Source organism: Passer montanus, unplaced genomic scaffold (genome assembly GCF_014805655.1).
Source record: "Passer montanus isolate IOZ18808 unplaced genomic scaffold, ASM1480565v1 scaffold12, whole genome shotgun sequence".
Classification (NCBI taxonomy): Eukaryota; Metazoa; Chordata; class Aves; order Passeriformes; family Passeridae; genus Passer; species Passer montanus.
In genome coordinates, this window is record NW_024358722.1 from 2,063,495 (window position 1) to 2,077,357 (window position 13,863).

At 36.3% G+C, this 13,863-nt stretch overlaps 1 protein-coding gene across 3 annotated transcripts in view; it reads left to right on the forward strand.

Moving 5' to 3' along the window:
- Positions 1 to 13,863, forward strand: part of ADSS2 (adenylosuccinate synthase 2) — a 37,550-nt gene that overhangs the window by 22,310 nt on the left and 1,377 nt on the right. For 2 of the 3 annotated variants that reach the window (XM_039697756.1, XM_039697757.1), the window contains exons 6-12: positions 1,552 to 1,659; positions 1,920 to 2,001; positions 3,674 to 3,800; positions 6,580 to 6,734; positions 7,168 to 7,292; positions 8,246 to 8,343; positions 12,962 to 13,111. In XM_039697756.1, coding sequence (XP_039553690.1) covers positions 1,552 to 1,659; positions 1,920 to 2,001; positions 3,674 to 3,800; positions 6,580 to 6,734; positions 7,168 to 7,292; positions 8,246 to 8,343; positions 12,962 to 13,111 — 845 coding nt within the window. Of the gene's footprint in view, positions 1 to 1,551; positions 1,660 to 1,919; positions 2,002 to 3,673; positions 3,801 to 6,579; positions 6,735 to 7,167; positions 7,293 to 8,245; positions 8,344 to 10,012; positions 10,176 to 12,961; positions 13,112 to 13,863 lie in introns of those variants that run through there. The other variant, XR_005626374.1, reaches the window with a different exon arrangement.

Sequence of the window (13,863 nt, forward strand, 5' to 3'; positions counted from 1 at the left end):
CATCCTGTAGCTTCCCTTGCAGAAAGGTTATAGAAAAGCCTAATACAATCTAATCTAAAAATCTAATACAGTGTATTCTGCTTATACAGTTGTTTTAGCTTCTGTAAGTACAGTCTTCTGACAACTTTTTTATTAATTGGTATGTCTTAATGAAACAAAATAAATGGAAACCAACCCTGCTGTCTGTGGAGAGTGTGAATTGGGTGGAGGCTAGGGTCAGTTGTTTAAGCCACAGTGACCTGGTCCGGTTAAAGGATACAGTATGGTGCAAAGTTCATTAGAATGTTGTTTTGTTTTTGGACTGGAGGTACACCTCACTTCCTGAGATTACTTGGTATTGAGTCTAATTGGAAGAATTCAGGTTTTTTCTCAAGGTATTTTTGAATCAAATCCAAACTGCTAAGGAGTTATATACTTACTATGAACTGTATTTCTGTTCACTCACATATCAAGTGATACTCAGTAACATAAAGTTTGGATATGACCTGTGCCTCCTACTTTACCTGGAGGCCCTCTTGAATTGAATTATGGTATGGTACCTTCAGGCAGTTTGAAGAACTATGGGACACTCTGCATACGCAGAATTTATAACTGAAGAAGAGTCTGTGTCTGATGGAGGTGGGGGAAGAACCCAAACCAAATCAGTTAAAACTAAAAGCACAATTAAGCTTAGCAACGTGTAACGCACTTTTGAAAATGTTGCAGACCTGTTCACTTCTCCTTAAAAAGTTACTTAATGTATTGAGCATGATGGGGAAGATATTTGATAATCTGTCTGTGGTGAGTGCAGTTTGGCTCCATTTTGATAGCTACTTAGTATGACTCTGGCAGAAGACATTCTCTGAAGTAGCTGCACTTCTCTCACAGTAAAGTCAGTGCAAGCAAGTTTTATATTATATCATCAGGACTTAAGCTGGAAAAGGCTTTTCAGGGAGAGTGGGCAGGTAAGGGTAAGAAAAAGAATTCAGTTTTTCAGAATCAGCAACAGTGGAAAATCCATACCTGGACTCTTAATATAGAGAGAGCATTTTGAGTGTCTCTGCCACTTTTGGATGTTTGGCAGTGTCTTCTGTTTTCCTGGTTCCAAATGAGGCATTTAGAATGAAATATTTCTTATACACAAACATAAAATCCATACTCTTTATGTTGTTGCTTTAGGGAGGACTTTCTTTAGGTCTTCTGGACAGTGTTTTAGGAAGATGTTTGTTTAGTTTCAGTTCATAATAGTGAAGGATGTTTTCTTGACATTTGGTTCCTTAAGTATAGAGGTTTAGAATTGTGTGCAAATAAATATGTAAGCATTCACTAAAGTACAAAAAATTATTGGTTTAAAACCAGAAGATGTAAAAGATTAACATATTTAACATACTGCTTGTGTAAACAAGAGATATTCTGACACTAGGTTGCATCCTAAAAATATCTTTTGTTTTAAATGCTTAAAACAAGGTTAAATGCTCACAGTTAACAGTGTTTCATTTTATGCTAAGGATGGAATAGGTTTAAAGAAAAAACACCTTTATATCAATAACTTTTATTATTATCTTTTCAAAGTCTGGGAACTACCAAAAAAGGAATTGGTCCAGTATATTCTTCAAAGGCAGCTCGAAGTGGACTCAGAATGTGCGATCTTGTTTCTGATTTTGATGACTTTTCTGAGAGGTAATTACTGTACACTATTCAATTTCTGGATAGTACGCTGTGTAAGCAATTACATTTTGTTCCTGTGAATTTTCTTAATTAAAAGTTCTTTTAAAAAATTATACGTAATTTTATTAAATTATACAATCATGAATATTATCATAATTCATTGTTTGAAATTGTTAAGTTACCAAATAACTGCAGATATGTAGCCATGAAAAATCGAGGGTTGATGGGAAGAAAACAAACAGAAACCTCAGTGAAGCATTTTTGCCTTTCAGGTTTAAAGTGTTAGCCAATCAGTACAAAGCAATATATCCTACCTTAAAAATAGATATTGAAGGGGAATTGGAAAAGCTGAAGGTAAGCCTGCTTCTGTCTCTTTGATTGTACAATCACTGTGTGCAGTTACTGATATGCAAATCCCTTGGTGTGACTGATGCTTGTGCTTGTGTGAGGAGTTAGACTGTGTCATGGGAAACCATCTGTATCAGTGTTGCAGAGTCTGCTGCTATCCTTAAGGATACTCTTCGCCCTGTTTTATGCAACATTTCAAAACTTAGTTTCAAGAGAGATACTGTGAATTTTAAGAAAAAGGCTTGTATAGGGTGATTTCTTCTTGACTTACTTCTACTCGCTCAAACATACGGTCTATGAGAAAAACCAGGATTGTAGTGGTGAGAAGTATGTTTCGTTGTAAAGCAGAATGTTAAGCCCTTGTCTCAGAAAGTTAAGAACTGAAGTAAATAGTTTTCCTAAGTATTTTAAATACTGTCTAGCAGCGTAGAAAAATGGAAATTGATAGCAGCAGAACTAATGAAGCCTGATTGCCAGCAAACTAGTCTTGTGGTTAATTATGAATTCTGATTTGATGTTTTCCCTGAGATTAGGACAGTTGAGAGTTTCTTCTCTGGTATTAGGTTTTATTTGCAGAGCATCCAAGTTATGTGAAAATGTTGTGAGGTGTCTTACTGTTCAACCCAACCTTTTTATTTGTGCTTTTTATAGAAACTTACCCGTATGAGATTTTTATTAACCCTTGAAATAACAACCAAATGTGACATTGTTTAAAACCACTGAGGTGTATGGGGAATAGGGAGGGCACACACAACTATGTGATAATTCTTCAAGAAAATCAGGCCAAAGAAATCATCCTTCCTCTACCTTTAATTTTTACAGCTCTAGAGTAGAGTACGTGGAGTTCTTAGCACTTCTGTATGTTTTACTTTAAGTAAGTCCTGTTGACATGTGTTTTATTAATTTGTAGGTCTAGAAACCAGTTACAGTTAATTACATCATAATGCTTTATAGTTTACTTAATGCAATTCAGGATTACGGAATATCTGAAGCTCCTTGTTAAGGTGGAAACACAACACATATTTGTAGCTTGAGGAAAATTACTTGTCTTATGCTAATGCACTTGATTCCATTCTGAAAGACAAAGTGTTACATTTCACGGGGAGTAAATTGTTAAAATGAGAACTTCCATGTGTTCTCATGGAGAAAGGCTGTGTACCAAGTGATAATCTGAAGATTATTGGCTTCTTGCATCCAGCTACTCAGTGACATTGAGGCATTTGATGATGAATTCCAATAAATAACTTCACTTTTACTTAAAAATTATAGCTCACAATTGTGTGCATTTGTTAGCTCCAGATTGCCAGAAGTTGAACTCCCTACATGCAGGTTTTGGAGGAGACATTTTGAACACTTGGAAATGAAAGACCAAATATAGTACAATGATAATACTCATGCTTGAATGTTTCTAAAGTATTCCAGAAGTTTGGATTTTTCTTTCCTCCTCATCCTTCCCCATTTCTTTCCTTCTAGGAAGAGTGTACATACCTGTTGTGTAAATATGAGTTTCACATTCTTCCTTCCTTTGTTCACATTATGGCATATTTAACATTTCTTGGTTTGCTTTTCCTCTTTGAAAGGAATATGAGCATTGTTATGAGGGAACAATAGCAATTCTGCTCTTGTTGCCTTTATCATAATGAAGTTATACTATACAATAGTCTTTTGTGTTATTCAGGGCTACATGGAAAAAGTAAAACCAATGGTAAGGGATGGTGTTTATTTCATGTATGAGGCTTTACATGGACCACCAAAGAAGATCTTAGTTGAAGGTGCAAATGCAGCACTGCTGGACATAGATTTTGGTAGGTATGGTCTTTTTGAGACACATGTTGATATACACTTGCATTGTGAAAAAGGAACATTAAATACAAACTCTCCTGTGATAAGCTATTCTAATGGCAGAAGTGGTTTTGTTTTGGAAGAACAGCACTCTCTTTGACTAGCAAATAATACAGGGCTGGGTAAGTGGGTGTGGTAATTAAATTATTTCAGAAAGCTGTAGACTCTCCCAAGAGTAATAATTTGAACGACATTAAAGATCAAGTGGCTCCTTTTAGAGTGTAGCTATTACTTCAGCATCTCTAAATTTTAAATTAAATCACCCACAATTTTTTACATCTGTGGAAATCACTTGAGAATAAAATTGGAGAGCTTTAAGAGGCAAAGTGTATATGCAAAATACTTCTTGACTTTTGAAAAATCAGCTTGCTTTTTTTAAAAAATTCTTTATATAACACTTAGTTTTCCGTTGTTTCACATTGTTGGGAAAAGTGTTGATAATCTGGATTGCTAATGAGGCAAGACTGAAAAGATTATCCCAATCTATTCGTTATTCAAAATTATGCAGTTTTTTCTTAAAACACTGTAAGTTCACTAATAAATTAGAAGATTCTAGGTAGTAGGAGCAGCTTTTTTTTTAATGGGATGATTATGTTGGTTATTACGTTGCAACGACAGATAATCTGCTGCTCTGTGTAAGCACAAGCAGCCTATGTGAATGGCTTCTGCATTTTGTCACATTTTACTTCAGTCTCACTAGCCTTGTAGTAGCATAATTTTTATTGTTAGGAAGATGCTAACACCTAAAATTGAAGCCTGTAAGGACTGCTGTCAAACAATTATGAAACTGGCATGCACTCAGCTTTCAACCAATATGAGTTGTGGTATTGGGCATTTTCAAACATACTCAGTCTGAAAGCCTCTTATTTTAAGAGCAAGATGTGTCTTAGATTAGTCTCTGTAAGTACAAGCACCAAACTTTCTCATAATTGAATATTAGAAGACACATCGGTTTTTTACAAGACAAAAAAAAAAAAAGAGGAAAGAAGTCTTTAGGTATACTTGTCACAGGGAAATCTTTGATGCAAAATGGAGACATTTGCAAAAAAGTATCAAGTGGGGTTGTTTTCTTGTAAATGGTGAGTATTTTGGATTTCATGTAAATAGAAGGTGCAGGCAGTCTGAAACACATCAGGCGTGTCTGTAATACATACAGAGTTGTTCAGATTAGTTTGATTTTTTTCCTGCCTCTGATGTGAGACCCAAACACACAAGAAAATCTGCTCTCCATAGGTAGATACCTTCAGTGAGTTGGACACTTGTGTAAACAATAGACAAGCCCTAGTCAAAAGTTTTGGCGTTGCCAATTTGATTATTAAGCATTCTGAATGAGGCTGTTGTCTGTGCTTTGTTGCATAGAAGTCTTGATATTGAAGTGAGTTTTGTGAATGTGTGTCTATTGGCTGTGAGGATAGTAAATCCCCAGGCTTGCAATCCATCCCACTTTCCTGGAGGCTATAATGAAGCTCACATGTCTGGGAATGGTGGGGCAGGTGTGGGGATGTGTGATGTTCTATGTTTGTAAGCACAGACTAATGACAAAGCAATGTAAATATATCCATTTGAGAGGTGAAAGTGAGTAAGAACTGTTCATTGTCTCTGTTTCTGACATCCACTAGCTATATTCACCTGTCAGTACTAAGAAAAGTTTTACTAATGTGTTCTAAGATGAAAAACTGATTAATTAACAGCTTGCAAACTGCTGTTACATATCACCTGTAAGCCTGGGTCTATCTCTGGAGTGATTTGAGATACCTGAAGCTAATCTGTGAAACCTCACTGATCAGTCTCTGAAGGATTTTTGACTTTAATATCTGTATTGCTGAAAGAACTGTGTTGCTTTTAGTTCCTTTTGTCTTGGTTGTTCCTCTCTTACCTATCACTGATTCATATCAAAAGACATACAAAAAAGTCTGACACAACAGGTAGAATTATCTTGCTTCTGTGCAGTTATAGTGGCTGAATTCAGCTGAGGACTGACGTGCTCTGTTTCATTTGCCAATACTTAATAAAAAAATGTTTTCAAAATCTGTTTTTGAGATTTTGAGATGTTTAACTCTTGTCTTTGCAGTCCAGGCTGCATTTTAAATAACAGCTGAATATTTAACTAGAGACAGACTTGTACTTCTAGACTGTATTCCAGGAATCTTCTTTTTTTAATGAAATTTTAAAATTTGATTATGCAAACAAAGTTGTTCTTTACAGAATTCTGTATTTCATTGCAATTTCTTATCCTTATGTTTGTAGAGTTGATAGGTTTGTAGAGTTTGTGTTTTATTTTTCCTCCAAAAATTAAAAATAGTAAATCTCTATTCTCTAACCTTTTAATACTGTTTTCTCAGGAGTCTCCCTTCAAATTTTTGCATTGGTCAGTTAGTGAGTATATTTAGTGTAAGAAAGCAAGGCATGTTTTTCTGGTGCCCTACTCCAATTTTTTACCTGTATGATCATTCAGAATTGTCATGTAGTCCACTTTTACCAGTTGAAGTAAGTAGTAAGATTTTTACCTTTTCCAATGAAGGTGGATCAGACAATGTACATAGAGAGCTAAGAGTATTACACATTACCAAATGTGTTCTTGACTGTAAAATACATTTATTGTGTGTTTTGATTTTGAGTGTTGTAAAATCTAGGTAAGTGCAGTGCAAGTACTATTTCTCACCAGGTTAGACTTTTTTTAAAAACCAGTTTAAACCCAGTGTTTTAATAATTTTCTAAACCAAATACTTTGGTTTTTAATAGGCACATATCCTTTTGTGACTTCATCAAACTGCACAGTTGGAGGTGTGTGCACAGGTCTGGGCATGCCTCCGCAGAACGTCGGGGAAGTGTACGGGGTTGTGAAAGCCTACACAACCAGAGTTGGAATTGGTGCCTTTCCTACAGAACAGGATAATGTGAGTATTACAGCCTCAGGTGTGACCTGCTGGGTGAAATGACTTGGTGTATCTTCTCTGAATTTTATTAAGTCAGTGTTAACAATGGTTAAGAGCAAGTATGTAAGTGACAGTGTGTTTGGATGTCTCAATCTCCTGATTCTAGACTGAGATTTCAGGACTGCCAAACATGATTGCAATTTTCTTAGACATTTCTGTGGAATAGAAGGTTAGAACAGGAACAGATTTTGTGAAGTTTGCCTAAAAATTGTTCTCTTGAATTAGAAAGAACATTTTGTATTGCTGTCTTCATCCAAGTGGACAGCATTTTGAAAAACTGGGGGAAGGACTTAAAAGGTAATTTGCAATATGTTGTAAAATGTTAAGTAAACACCTGCATCATGTGTTGCAAATCAAAGAAACCTACAGGCTGGTGTGTCTTACTCTTTGTTAGGAAATTGGAGAATTGCTGCAACAGAGAGGCAAAGAGTTTGGTGTTACCACTGGTAGGAAGAGAAGATGTGGCTGGCTGGACCTTGTCTCACTCCGATATGTCTATATGATTAATGGATTTACTGCGTGAGTAGTTTGCTGAGCTTTGCTGGCAGCTTGATAGAAAATCATGAAATGCTGTAGATTACTGTAAATTGTATATGTACCAGTTTGTAACATTTACACTGTTAATATTGATCTGTTGATTGTTTTGATATTTTGATAAATCAGCTTTTCCTCATTTCTCCTATCATTAAATATTTTTACATTTGATATTTTCATAGATGTAGATTTTTCTCTCTTTTCTTTATGGAGATTTCTTTTGTTAGTTTGTCTTCAAAATAAGATAGGTGGGAAGGCATCAGTATCTCCATTAGTATGTGTAAGTATTAAAAATACAGATATATCTTTGGATGGATGTTAGTCGAAATGAAAGATAGATGCCTGAAACAAACTGGTATAAAATTTCTAGCAGATCAGATAGTGTAAATGCATATTTTGTTTAAATACTTCTGTTTTTCTTGTTCTTTGTGGGTTTTGTTTTAAATAAGATGTGGCCAGATATTTGTAGCCAGTGTTTGATTATTATTCTGCCGCAGAGGACAGGAACAGACACCAACAGCATCACGCAATGAAACAGTCATCTTAAATGGTTATCCCCTAAATGGTTAGGTATCTTGGCAGCACCCTCACCAATTAAAATTATGACACTTAAAGCCATAGACAAATTCATTCAATTGGAGAATACCTGTTCTTTGATTTTCTTGGCATTTTCATGTAGTACTAGATCAAAGGATGCAAGAAAAACTGTATTTAATCCTTTTTTGTTGCTGTTGTCTTGTTTCAGTGGTTGGTTGTTTTTTGTTTGGGGTGTTTTTTTTAAGTCAGACCAGCTAACAGGTTAGTGCCATATGAGATATTTTCCTAAAGAAATTAAATTAGTTGCAGGAATCAGTTTTGTTTGATTCTTTTTTTTTTAACAATGTGATAAGATTCAAGGGTTGTTGAAGTTGTTTAACCAGAGTAATGTTTCTTTATAGATTGGCACTTACCAAATTGGATATCTTGGATGTATTTCCAGAAATCAAAGTTGGTGTTGCATACAAACTAGATGGTGAAATCATACCTCATTTTCCTGGTAAGACTGCTTATTTAAAAATTGTAGATTTTGGTGAAATGTAATGTGATACTTTTAAATACCTTCGACTTCTACTTTTAAAACTTAAAAGAGCAATATCTTTAGCATCAAGCCATTAATGTCTTCCAGATACACCAGACATATCTTTTACCATATCAGTATCTGTACCCTAAAGATACCTGTACCAAATACTCAATTTTGTCTACTAGAAAGATTCAGAGACCTATATATGTTACTGCTTGTCCCTTTTATTTTATACAGCCTGCATCACCTTCAAGCTAAATTGGAATCTTGTTTCATACTCTAAACTCCGTTATCTTGTTCCCACTACTATTGATGCACATTATTAGCAGGCCAGCTCTTCATTTAAGCATGCAGTGAACCCCATAAGAGAACTGGTCCTGTTGAAAAGCCAACTTTTTTCTTTCCTTCTGTTACATTTCTAAAAGTTCACTTCCCTTTAATGATTCATGGAGCAGCCAAAAACCTACAAAAGCTACACAGTGTAAAAGAGGGACAAGAGGTGGGGTAAGAAACTAACAACTAGTTTAGGTGAAAACAAGACTATTTTCTGATGCATGACCAATGTACATCAGCTTAGCATGATAGAAACTGTAGTTCCTGAGGAGGACAGTGGTCATTTTTACTTGAAGACTGCACCTGCATGTTAAAATATTCAAATATCACAAGCCAGTGTTTTTATAGATAATGTGTCGTGTTCAGTTTGTGATAGTTAGACATACTGCAGAAAAAAAGGAAGAGCGTAAAACAGGACTAAAGACTGGGCTGCTTGATTTTCATAATGTGCACATATATGCCCATTTTCATTATAATTGGTACCCAAGGGCTAGAGGCTGGTCACAGGTTACAATTTTTCATGTGATACCATCATCACCAGAGAACTTTTGTGGGTGAGGAGATCAACTATAGTAATTGGATACAACTCACAGCAGGATTTATGTAGTACAAAGATGTAATTGTGTGTAAAGGATGATCTGCCACTAGTCCTTGAAAATGGCACATATCTGTTCAGAGTAATTAATAAGGAATTAAAAAAAATATTTTATTTCTCCATGTGCTTGTGGGAGCTTTCTAACTGATTTGCTGTCCAGAATCTTGAAACGAAAGTGCTAGTTCCAGTCTGAATGCATGTTGAATGACTTCGATTCAGGAAATTTAGTACTCGTCTTGCATTAAACCAGGGAACACTTTTCCCTTTTTAAAACTCAGATAATGCTTGATTGCCACTCATATCAAAACATTAGGGACATTAGTGTTTACTTGAAATGGCTTTTGGACATAATGGAGGTTGCACGTTTGAACTGAGAACTACTCAGTAAATGCTTTTGCTGTAGCCCGTTGTATGATCTTGTGCTCAAGCCAGGAAAACCTTTTCTGGCAGTCCGTCCTTAAAGATGACATAAGCAGGTGGCCATGTTGTACAGTACTAAGATGTCAGTAATTTGTGGGTTTTTTTCATTCATTATATGTCTCAGGGCCAGAATCTTGTTAGATACAACTCCTGAGGGAGCAGACTTTGTTCCCAGCTGACAGTCAATCATAGCAGCACAATGTGGCTCTCCTGCCTGTATTTTTCTTTACTGCATGAACAATTAAGAATTCTGGTAGAACTTTAGTAGAAGCTGTTGACATGCTGTCTTCCTTAAAGCGTCAGGAAGGAGTTTGAGCTGAACTTCTGGTAAGCTGGAAGATGCTGTCTCTCACAGTGCCTCTATGTTCCACACTTCTCTTTGCTATACTCCTCAACATTTGGCAGCATTTTCAGCACACATGCTGCAGTTAACCCCTGCCTCTGGCATAAAAAACAAAAGGTAATTTATTCCCACTTTGTGTTTTGCAGACCGTTAGACTGTTTCTGATGTCTACATTTCTGCATGCTGTGTGCTTGTACAGGTTTTTTTTTTTTTTTTCCAAACATGCCACTGACATTGGAATTTAATTTAGAAGAAAACTAGTCTGGGAAGCTCTCACTGGCAAACTTTTTCTTTCCCTCTCCCCTTCCTACCCTCCCACTCTCTTGGAGATGTTCATGATTTACCCTTCTTGTGAAATGACTGTCTCTAAATTAGAATCACACACAGTACCCACCATCTCAGAAAAGTGTGCCATGTTTCATATATTGTTCCTTTTTCCACCTGGATTGGAGAGTCATATGAGTCTCACTCAGGATTTTTTAGCTTAGCTTTCTGTGTGCATTTCATAATTGCCTCTTTAGGAGGAACCTAAAATGTCTTGTGGATTTATGGCTGCCTTCAGTTGGTGTTGCTGAGGCTGTAGTCTTTTGCTGGCCAGTGATAGGAGTTTATGGAGGACAGAACCTCCTGCTAGCTTTGAGACAATTAGTTTAAAAAGAATGTGAAAGCTATTTTCTAGTTCTCTAATGCCTCCTGTCCGAGTTCAGACATAGTTGATTTCGGCACAGAGAGACATAACCTCTAGCTCAGGAGACTTTGAAAACACAGATGCTTACGAAATTGGGAGATTACTTTGGACAAGTTTTACTTTCATGCTTGGTTTTTGGTTTCTGGTTTTTTTGGGTTTTTTTGTTTTGTTTTGTTTTTTTTTCATTGCACTTTTCCCCTGGGCGTTTGCAGTAGGTTAAAGAGCTGGCACACTATTGTGGATGCACCTTTGATCTGAACTGCATGACTCTTTTCATGTTCAATTTCTGGAAATTGCTGGAGGATCTTTCTTTTACAAAGGTTTCAAGGTCCCAAATCTGAGATATTTTTTCTGTGTTGGAAGTAGCATCACAGCACTCTTCAAATTATGATATCATTTATTTGCTCTGTCTATTATATAGTTAAGCACTTAAGGAATATTCTGGAAACCCTAAAACCCGCTGAGGGGAAAGCTCAGTGAAAAGCTGAGAGAAATCTAGATGGTGACTAGATCTGGTGCTGCCCTGAGCTCAGTTTGTGGCTTTTCTTTACCACACATGATCTTTTTCACACCTGCTGGGACAAAATTAAAGAATCATTTGAAACATCAAAAGATGCATCCCTTCTTTTTCTTCTCTCTTAGGGGGAGGTAAGGAATACAGGCTAATGGAAGATTGTAGTCAATATTAGACTGTTCAATACCAAATGCTTTCAGCTGTCTTCTAACCTCATCAGAGAGGCTTCAAAGAAAAAGGCCCATGGACATCCAGGATGAGGTGTTCATTCACTTTCCTCTTCAGGAAGAGGGAGGCTAGGAACTGTCTGTACTGCCAGGAGATAATTTTGTGGTTGTGCGCTTTGGTGTGTCTGTCCTGTTGTACAGATCACCTGCACAGCAGGCAACACCTCAGTTGATACTTCTGACAGTAAAGTGCTTATCCTTGGCTTCTGCAACCAAACATCCTTAATGTGTCTGTTTGTTCTCAATGCCATGAGTATTAGCTCAGGATTCCTTTAAACTGGGAACACCTTGTTCCAAAACTTTGCACATTTCTTTGCCATTATAGACTTTCAGGACAGCGCAGCAGTCTTCTTTCAGCCTTTCTCAAAATCCTAGTCCATGAAGGCTGTCCTTACAGCTCTGCTGCTATCGAACTGTTCCCTGCATTAGGACAAATTGTTCAATGTGCTGAGCTTGAGTTTGTTGGCTACACACATGCTGGAGGGGATTTGTTTTCTATTTGCACCTCTACTGTATCTCTTGCAACTCAAACCCTTTCCCAGGCTGACTAGCTGTCCTGGCAGGAGTGACTGGAACTGACACAGAGCCTACATAAATTAATTACTATGCCCTCTTCTTCATGAAGTCAAGAAGGAATGCCTGACTCCTCCCATTTTTAAATCAATATATTTTGATCATTTTCAGATTTAAGCCCTTTGTTTTGCTGTCCTGTGTCATTCCAAGACTTAGTGTTCAGATAATTACTGGAGTGATTCAGTTCCAGAACAGTATGTCTAGCATGTTTTTCAGTACTAGAAATCATCACAGGATTCATAGTTAACGCAAGACATTGTACAAAGTTACTAAATGAAGGACAAAATATTGCTTCTCTTCTGAGAAGTAGTGGGAACAGTTACTGTTCATACATCCTGTGGGACTCCACACTGGTTGATAAAGTCATTGCAGAGTTTTGGGGCAAAGGGTCTGTGGGTATCAGAGGTCTGTTAAGTCTTAACTACATCTTACGACTTTGTTTAGTAAAAGGTACACTCCTATGCCATTTTAAAATATGTTTTAGCTGCTTGGTACTTACAAGCTGGTTCTTAATTTTGCTTTCACAATTCCCTTATGAAGACGGATCTGGTTCTCAGTATTTGTTCAGAAAAAAAACAAACAACAAAAAACCAAAAAAACCCCAACATTTTGGGGAATTATTTCCCTGAAAAGTTGTTTTCTGAACTGAAAAGATTGTGGTTTCAGCAAAGTATGTGCATGTGACTGAGCACTGGAATTCCTAAAGTCTGAGTCCTGATATTACTGGATTTTTTTCCCCTTATGCTTATATTAACAAAACCCCCAACACTTCAGTGGCTGCAGTGCTTGCATTACCTTAGGAGCAAACCTCTTTGTGTAAGAGGTTACACCTCATTAGTGTTTCATGGTAGAGAATATACAGTATCCTTTGACAAAATTTTTGTTTCTGTTTGCTTCTCAGCCAACCATGAAGTCTTAAACAAAGTAGAGGTTCAGTATGAGACACTCCCAGGATGGGTTACGGACATATCAAATGCCAGGACGTTTGATGAGCTGCCTGTAAATGCACAAAATTATGTTCGTTTTATAGAAATGGTGTTGGGTGTTCCTGGTGAGTAGAACAGACTTTCTTCTTCTTCTCTGGGTTATTCCTGCTCCATGAAATCTGTTTGATATTTTGTATTAATGAACGTTCAAAATACTGAAAACTAGTTTCTACCTGTGCTTACTGTGATGTAGCTGGTGCCACTGGTGATTATGGTATTACTACTTTTTATTTAGTTGTTGAACTCAATTTTCAGAAGCTTATCTAGCTTATACTATAGGTCCTGTTCAATTAAGATTTTTTTTTTCATAACTTGCTCAAGTGTCTTTTAGACTGGTTACAATCAGGGTTTAGTTTTGCTATTATCATAAACTCAGTGGGACTATGGGTTATTAATTAGTATGATGAATTATATATGAGAGTGTATATTGAGAGTATATACATGGGTGTGTATATATATATATGAGTATATATGAGAGTATATATTGAGAATTGAACTATATATGAGAGTATATACATAGATATATTCCTGAACTGATACATTTCTTGATACTCCCTAATAAAGGTGATCTTGTGGTTCCATCCAAAGCTGGGAGTTTGGAGAGGATGCAAATTTTTACTTTTCTGATAGATTCTAATTATCCTATATTTTATAATCTGTAAAAGTGATTAATTTATTATGGCAGTTTCAAGAATACCTGCTTGAAAGTGTATTCTTTGATAACAATAGACAAAGTTATAATTTCTTAATGTGTGAATAGTATATGCTGTTTTCTTCAAAAAGTGGTGCTTAAGAAGATGAGTTTGTATCTTAAGAT